Consider the following 7856-nt stretch of genomic DNA (forward strand, 5'->3'; position numbering starts at 1 on the left):
CAAAGCCAATCCGCTAACACCAAGTATGCCTTTTTTCAAATGTTCAAATTGTCAGCCAATTGGCTCCGTCCCATCCGGGACTTGTATGTACCTGTCTATAAAAATCCTGCACCACCCCAGCCAGGTGTGCTCAGCTAGCAGGAGCTGCTGACCACCCGCAGGTGCCTGCATAACAATAAAGAACCTCTTGCTGTTTGCATCCTGTGGCAGTGTTGAATTCTTGGGTAAGGGGATCCGCGGGTCTTTCAATGTGAGGTATTAGAATGTAAGAATTATTCCTTTTCTCCGGTGACTTATAATCTATTTAGTTGGGGAAATAACACTCAGAACACACTTAGTGAGTAATACTAGCAAGTAAGTATTACTAGCAAGTAAGTATGAATAAGCTTCTAGAAAGATAAGATTTAGTCTAGGACTTTAAGAACAGGTATAATTGCGGAAATACAAGAAATGAAAACACATTTCAGCGAAGGTGAACCACAGAAGCAGAAGCAAGCATTGAGATGGAAAAAAATAATGTAACTAATGCCTTGCCTTTGAATAGTTCTTTGCAGGATTTTACAGTTGTCTTATGTAGGACTACAGCATCCTTCATGAGGGCAGGGACCATTCCTGTTCCACCGACCAGGGCATGTCTAGTGTCCATATAGTGCCTGGCACATAGCAAGTGTTTAATAAATACACTTAAGTGACATGAAAGAATACATTCAATCCCAGAACCTTTCAACTTAGTAGAATAAGATTTAAATGATCAAGGTGAGGATTTAAATGAGATGACTAACCTGATCTCCTCACAGGATTTCTAAAGATATTAGTGGTAAATTGTAATTGGAGGGAAAGATTATATAGAGTTTGATCAGTTTAGACTTAATACAGCATAGAGGAAAGTGTAAGGCATCACTGAGAGGTCTTGAACTGAGAGACATGAAATGAAAGCAATGTTTTACAAAATTCCTGAGTGATTAAATGAAGGATGGACTGGAAGCAGGGGGCCCAGCTAAGAGGCCATTGCAATGATATCAGGGTTTATTTATGTATTCAACAAACACCTATTGAAATAATAATACACATTTAGTGCTAAGTTCCATGCTAAAGAAGGATAGCAAGATGTGTAAGTTGTGAACCTTACTGTCAAGGAGCTAATGGTCTCGGAGTAGAGGTAAGACAAGCACACAAACAACTGTAACTCATGGGAGGAAGTTTGAAAAAGAGACACAAATCCAGACTGTGGAGTCAGGGTAAGACAACAACTGTTTTTTGGGGGCATCAGGAAAGATTCAAGTAGTCTTCTATAGCAGCATTTCTACCTGCCTCTGACTTCCTGCTCCCTTGTCCCTCTCTATCATGTTCCTTGCTCTGTTATCTGAATTACCTTGTTATTTATGGTTGTACATGTCTGCTGTTTGTCTCTCCCTCCCTCATTAGAATACAAGCTCCAAGATAGAGTACCTGTTTGTCTTGTCACTTCTGTATTTCTAATTCTTCACCCAGTATTTGAACTAACAAATTTTTAAATAAAAATTTTGGAATGAATGAATGAAATGATATTGAATTTGGGCCCCATAGGATAATCAAGATTTGGACATTCAATAAAAGGAACATTATTTTAGTGTAGGGTACTCGAAGGTCCAAAGGGAGTGGAGAATGAAAGGCGGATCTGGAAAATGGACTTATGGAAGACTATGGATATACATATGGAGAATAAGAGAAAGCAAATGATAATTCTGAAATTTGTGCCTTTGAAGCCTGATAGAATGGGGATAGAGAGGAGAGAATGAGGAAAATTGGGAAACTGGGAAGACAAACCAGTTTAATGGGAAATGATTGGCAGTCTCAGGGGTCATATCTTGTGAGCAATTGCACAGACTGGACTGAAGTGCACATTCAAGTCTGAACAAGGTGAGTTGAAACTCATCATTGTAGAGACACTAATAACTTGGGCTAAGGACAGTTTCTCAGAGGAAGAAAGTCCAGACAGGAAGAGCCTGAAGTCTTGGGAACAGGATAAGAAGAATCCACAAGAGATGGGGAAGGACCAGCGAAGCGAGAGACAGTCACCAGTATAGCTTCTCTTGCAAATTTATTTATAACCTTTGTCATTTTGTGGTTCCTGACATATATTGCCAGTTGCTTGTGAAAAAGGCTGATGAGTTTAAGGCTCTCTTTTATATATATATATGTGTGTGTGTGTGTGTGTGTATGTATGTATATATATATATTGTGAGTTGTCTCATGTCACCTGGTCATTAAAGAGATTTATATACATAAACACACATATATAATACATGATATGATATATATATACACATACATACATACATATATACACATATATAAATATATATGTATATGTATATACGTATACGTATATGTATATATGTATAGATATACGTATATATGTATATATACATATATGTATATATGTATAGATATACACATATATATTTAAATAAGGATATTCATTCATGTTTGAAAGTAGAATGAATAAAAAAGAAAAAAATGAAAAAAAGTAGAATAAAAAGAGCTGAAAATGTTGGAGGGGGAGGATATAAAGGGGAATTTTAGATTCTAGAAGAAGTATGAGATGAAGTGGAAGAATATTGAATCTCAAAGGCAGGATGCAATGGGAGATGGGGCATTTTGATTTCAGGAAACATTTTTATGATATCTACTTTATTCCTTTTCTGGGATATTATTAGCTCTGAGGCATCATCCTTTGTTTATTTATTTATTTATTTACTTACTTAAAGATTTATTTATTTATTTCAGAGAGCGTGCAGGGGGAGGGCTGGAGGGAAAGGGAGGGAGAAACTTTAGGCAGACTTCACACTCAGCACAGATCCCCATGTGGGGCTTGCTCGTACAACCCTGAGATCAGGACCTGAGCCAAAACCAAAAGTGGACTGCTTAATGGACTGTGCCACGTAGGCGCCCCTAATTACAGTCTTTAAAAATAACCACAAATCATCTAAGATTGTTTTTGTTTCTGATCGGTGTTTCCAAGGCTAGGTAGAGAATAAAAGGGAACAAAAAGAACTAATAAAAGATATTAATCATGAAGTTTTTTATTTCCTACTTTTGATACAATGCTGTCAGCAAACCATATTGGTAAACATTTCGTAGACTTAGTAGATAGTAAGATCTTCTGATGGAATCAAGCATACATTAGATTTATATTCTGATTGCTTAATTGAGCCAGAAACTCTGAAAACACTGTGTAAGGAGTGAGATTTAATAGAATTTTGCTGAATGAATAAACGAACAAATGAACGAATCTATGGCATAGATTAAGTTGCGCCTGGACATTAAGAAAAAGTCATGAATCTATTCAGATTGGGGGCTAGAAAGTCATAATTATTTTGAATTATGGTGATATCGGAGATTATCTTGAAGGATAAATTTTAGGATAAACTTGAACTCTGTTAGGGTATGTCATGAAGCAGAATAATCTGCATCTATGAATTAATTACATTTTATGATTATAAGGTGGTATTGCAGAGTCTCATACTCACTATTGCCATCTTATAAGAAGCCAACAAATCAATTAAAGAAATTGGCATCTGTTAAAGATATGAAAGGAAATTTTCTATTTTTAGTAACAGGTAAATTGTGAAAAACTGTCTCATGAGAAGATCCATTAATACTTTCTTATTTGCTTTTGTAGAAATCTAGGAAGGGAATTTAAATTTTTTTTTTTAAAGATTTTATTTATTTATTTGAGAGAGAGAGACAGTGAGAGAGAGCATGAGCGAGGAGATGGTCAGAGGGAGAAGCAGACTCCCCATGGAGCTGGGAGCCTGATGTGGGATTCAATCCTGGGACTCCGGGATCATGACCTGAGCCGAAGGCAGTCGTCCAACCAACTGAGCCACCCAGGCATCCCGGGAATTTAAATTTTTTAAAAGATTTTATTTCAGAAAGAGGGGAGAAAGCACACAAGCAGGAACAGGGGAAGGGGTCAGGGCAGAGGGAGAGGGAGGGGGGGTCAGGGCTGAGCAGGGAGTCCTGGGCTCTGTCCCAGGACCCTGGGGTCATGACCTGAGCGGAAGGCAGATGCTTAACAGACTGAGCCACCCACAGGTCCCTAGATCGGGAATTTAAAGGATTATCAATTTGCATCTGAATGTGTGCTTGTGAGCGTTCAGGGTGACAGGGAGGGAAGAAGTCTGGGACGTTGAGATGTTAAGAAGTTCCTAGGAACTTCTCCTGGGATCATAATGATTCATTGTTCTTTGGTGCTTGCCTCCTTTTGTAGTACTGGTTTCTTTTCCTGAGGGTAGCTTTGCTTATCTTCTGAGGCTAGGGAAGCTGATGTTTGCTGTGCATCAGCAGGATCTGCATCAGGGAGACATTCCTTGGTGTAATGTAATGCTTGGCTGTCACTGAAGATGATAGGACAATCTGAGATCTCATTGGTGAGGGGTGCACTTGACTGGTTGTTGAGGAGCTCTGGGCTTGATGACCTAGCTGTCTGAGCTTGGTTTTGCTGCTCCATTTGGGTCATTTCCTTCTGTTGCAGCATCTTCTCTTTCAGGTACTGGTACAGAGGACTGGAATAGACAGTACCCCTCTCTACAAAAGAAGGTTCTTGGTTCTTCTGCATCTTCTCTTCAAGTCTGGTCTGGGGGACTGAAACATCATATCTTTTCTTGGCTGGATTTTGTTGGTCATTGGCTTCTGCCAACTCTTGGGGGGTTTCATCCTCTTCCAATGTTGCAGGTTCCTCTCTTTCAAGGTGTGTTTTGGGGGATGCTGAATTGTCCTCATCTAGATTTTTTACTGGAGCATCCTGGGTCTCTGGTGTCCTACCTTCTTCTCCTTTGGTACTTGGGCCTTGGACCTTTAGCTTTCTTCTGCTGTCTTCCTTTGCTGGAAGCTGCTTTATGGAAAACTGGTCAGTGAAGTCTGCCTCTAGGGACTTTCTGTCTTCACCTCTTGTTGTGGACTCCTGTGCCTCTGGATGTCCATTGGGGTACATAGCTGGACCTGGGCCTTTTGTCCCTGAGCCCAGACTTCTGTGCTCTTCTCTGGTAGCCCATTCTGGTTCCTCAGTGAGCTGCTTATCCTGTTCTTCAACTCTGACTGCTAGCACTACATCCTCCTCAGTTCTGCTTTCCTCACCCAGTGCTACCTGTTTCTCAGTGTCTGGGTTACCATTGTGACTTCTTTCCACAGACTCTCTGAGAGGGTCTCCTTGATTCTGGGAATCCCCTTGCACAGGGAGGTCATTTGTCTCTGAGCTGTTATCACCATCCTCTGGAGTCAGGCTGTTGGGAATTTCAGAAGAACCCTCATTATTCTGTGTGACTGTGGGCTCGGGATCTTCTTCCTGGTAACCATCATCATCCGTGACTGGCTTGTCATGAGTCTTGGTGACCCTCTTATTTTCCTCTCCAGACTGGTTCTTGAGTGGTGCTAATTCCTGTGTTCTTTCTCTTGCTCCTGATGTCCCTTCTGCTGCAGGGACATTTTTGCTACTCATAAGTGCTTTTGCTGTGCCTTCCTCAGCATGTCTTGCCTCTTCTTCTGGGGTGACTATTCTTTCAATTTCCGGATGGTTCTGAACTCCTCCTTCTGAGCTCGACTCTTGTGTTTTAGAACCTGCTTTAGCATCCCTTTTTTTTGATGACTTTTGGAGTTCCTGATACTTTCCATCCTGTCGTTGGTCTTCCAGGGTTAGTAGCTGAATTTCTATCTCATTTTCTTCCTGTTCTGCTGTTCCATGGACCTCAGGGCCTCTCCTCTCTTTCCTTATAGCCCTAACATCAGGTGTTTCTGAAATATTTCTGTTATTACCTTGGACAGGCAGGTCCTTTGTTTCTTGTTCTTTTTCTTGTGCTGTTGGTTCTTGGGTCTCAGATGCTCTGCCATCACCCCCAGGTTCAGCTGGATTCTTTGTCTCAGGTGGTGTCCTGTCAGCATCCTCTCCTTGTCCTTGGGTCACGGATGTTCTATCATCATCCTCAGGATCAGTTAGTTTTTTTGTCTGCAATGGTTTCTGGGCAGCAGCTTGTTTTGGCAGGTCAGCAGGTTCTGAATTGGGCTCATAATTTCCTGGCAGTGATAGTTCTTGTGTTTTAGAATGTTCTTTAACACCCTTTTCTGTTGTAACTTCCTGATCTTTGGAAGGCCTCTGTGTTGTTTTTTCTGGTGGAGAACTTTGTGTTCTTAGGTTCCCTTTCTGTTCTTCACATTGATCCCTTGTCTTAGTGATACTTTGCTTCCTGACTGGTTTATCTCCCTCCATGGGACTCTCCTTATCCTGTTCCTCCTGCTTTGTGGGACTGTCAGTCTGTTCTGATTCTGCTGTTGTCTTATTTGTCTCAAGTTGAGCCCCATTGTCTCCCATTGCTGACACATCTTGGGCCACCTCCTGGCTCTGTTGATCTCCTTCCAGGTGTTGGTTCTTAGGGTCATTGTGCCCAGGTTCTTCCACTGGCAGTTTGCAAGTCTTGGTGTTTTCAACCCCATTGTGTCCAACTGCTCCCCTTTCTGTAGGGTTGAACTGAGCTGATGATGTCATTCCTGAAGGAGGTACAGCTCTGTCTTGAGTTAGTGGCATTTGCTCTGTCCACTGGCCAGTGCCACTGGTCACCTGAAGATCCATATCATCAGGTTTCTCCTCTAGATTAGACACTTGTCTTGGTTCTGATTTTAGTAATGATTGTATATCAAGATAGGAGAGGTTCAATAAGCTGAAGATTGCAAGAACAAATTCATCAAAACTGATGGTGCCACTGCTGTCAGTATCCAGAAGGTTCAAGTTTCTCTCCACAGCATGAATGACACGTGGCTGCATGAAAACACAGTGAGAAATCAGGCTATTTATATGTGGTTAAGCACCCTGAGTGGCTGCATATATCCAAAGAATCCTCTTTTTTTTTTTTTTTAATCTTATTCCTCAGGAACTAGTGAAATTTCCCAAATAGGAAGAAATTGTTGATTCTGGATGCCATTTTTTATCAGAAAGCTATGCTAAGAAGGAGTTTTTACATCACTGTGAGTTGTATTTCCATATATACTGGCTCATGACTCCTCTCAGAACCTACTTTGCTGAAGCATAGCCCCAGTGAGGAAAACCTTATTTTCCTTTGTAAGACTTATTAAGCAATTGCACAGAGTAAGGAGCTGAGACTGAAAAAAGTTGTTCAAAACCAGTGAGTGCCAAGAGTTGATAGCCAAATGTAAAATAGGCAGGGATCACCTATGCCCATCTTGCATAGATTATGGAGAAAGGGTAGGTGGGGGAGAATTTCCACAACTCTCTGAATACCTTACCTGAAGAATGTCCCCAAACTCGCCCTGGATGAGCAGTTTCAACTCTGTGCAGGTCAATGTTGCCTTGTCACCATCCTCCTGGGCATACTTGTGGAATGTCTTGATTACACAGAGGACATCTTTTAGGAGCCGAGCCATCTTTCCCAACTCAGTAGACTGTGAGAAAGAATAAACAAATCTTATTTCCTAGGAAGACACCTTCAGGAAGGAGATACCTAGGTCATCCTTTTTCTGTCTCTCCCACAGTTCCACTGCCATCATCTGTTCTGTTCTGTCTATCTATCTATCTCTGTTAAGATATTGTATCTGCATTACAGTGATTTAGTTTTGTACCAGATAATGTCGGTGAGATCAGATCTGGCACAGGTGGGTATAGAAGGGACACTTCATCCCATCCTGTGGAAAACAGTGACACTCGTGTCTTCAGAGAAAGCTTTATTGCAAAAAGAATTGGAAAAAGAGCACAAATATAAGTACTAAAATGCACGAATGATGTCAACAGAATGGGACCAATCCTTCCAGCCTTAACTGAGAGTGTCTACCCATTTTCTCCTACCTTGGGTCAGTCTAACTCCTCT

General features: G+C 41.1%; 1 protein-coding gene across 1 annotated transcript; it reads right to left on the minus strand.

Annotated features, from left to right (window-relative positions):
* Positions 1-4222: 4222 nt before the first annotated feature.
* On the minus strand, positions 4223-7416 carry TCHHL1 (trichohyalin like 1). The gene is made up of 2 exons (XM_059374867.1): positions 7279-7416; positions 4223-6793 (listed from the first exon to the last, which is right to left on the minus strand). Exons 1-2 carry the CDS (start codon positions 7414-7416, stop codon positions 4223-4225), a joined length of 2709 nt encoding a protein of 902 aa, XP_059230850.1.
* Positions 7417-7856: the final 440 nt, after the last annotated feature.

This window comes from Mustela nigripes, chromosome 14 (genome assembly GCF_022355385.1).
Source record: "Mustela nigripes isolate SB6536 chromosome 14, MUSNIG.SB6536, whole genome shotgun sequence".
NCBI classification, from domain to species: domain Eukaryota; kingdom Metazoa; phylum Chordata; class Mammalia; order Carnivora; family Mustelidae; genus Mustela; species Mustela nigripes.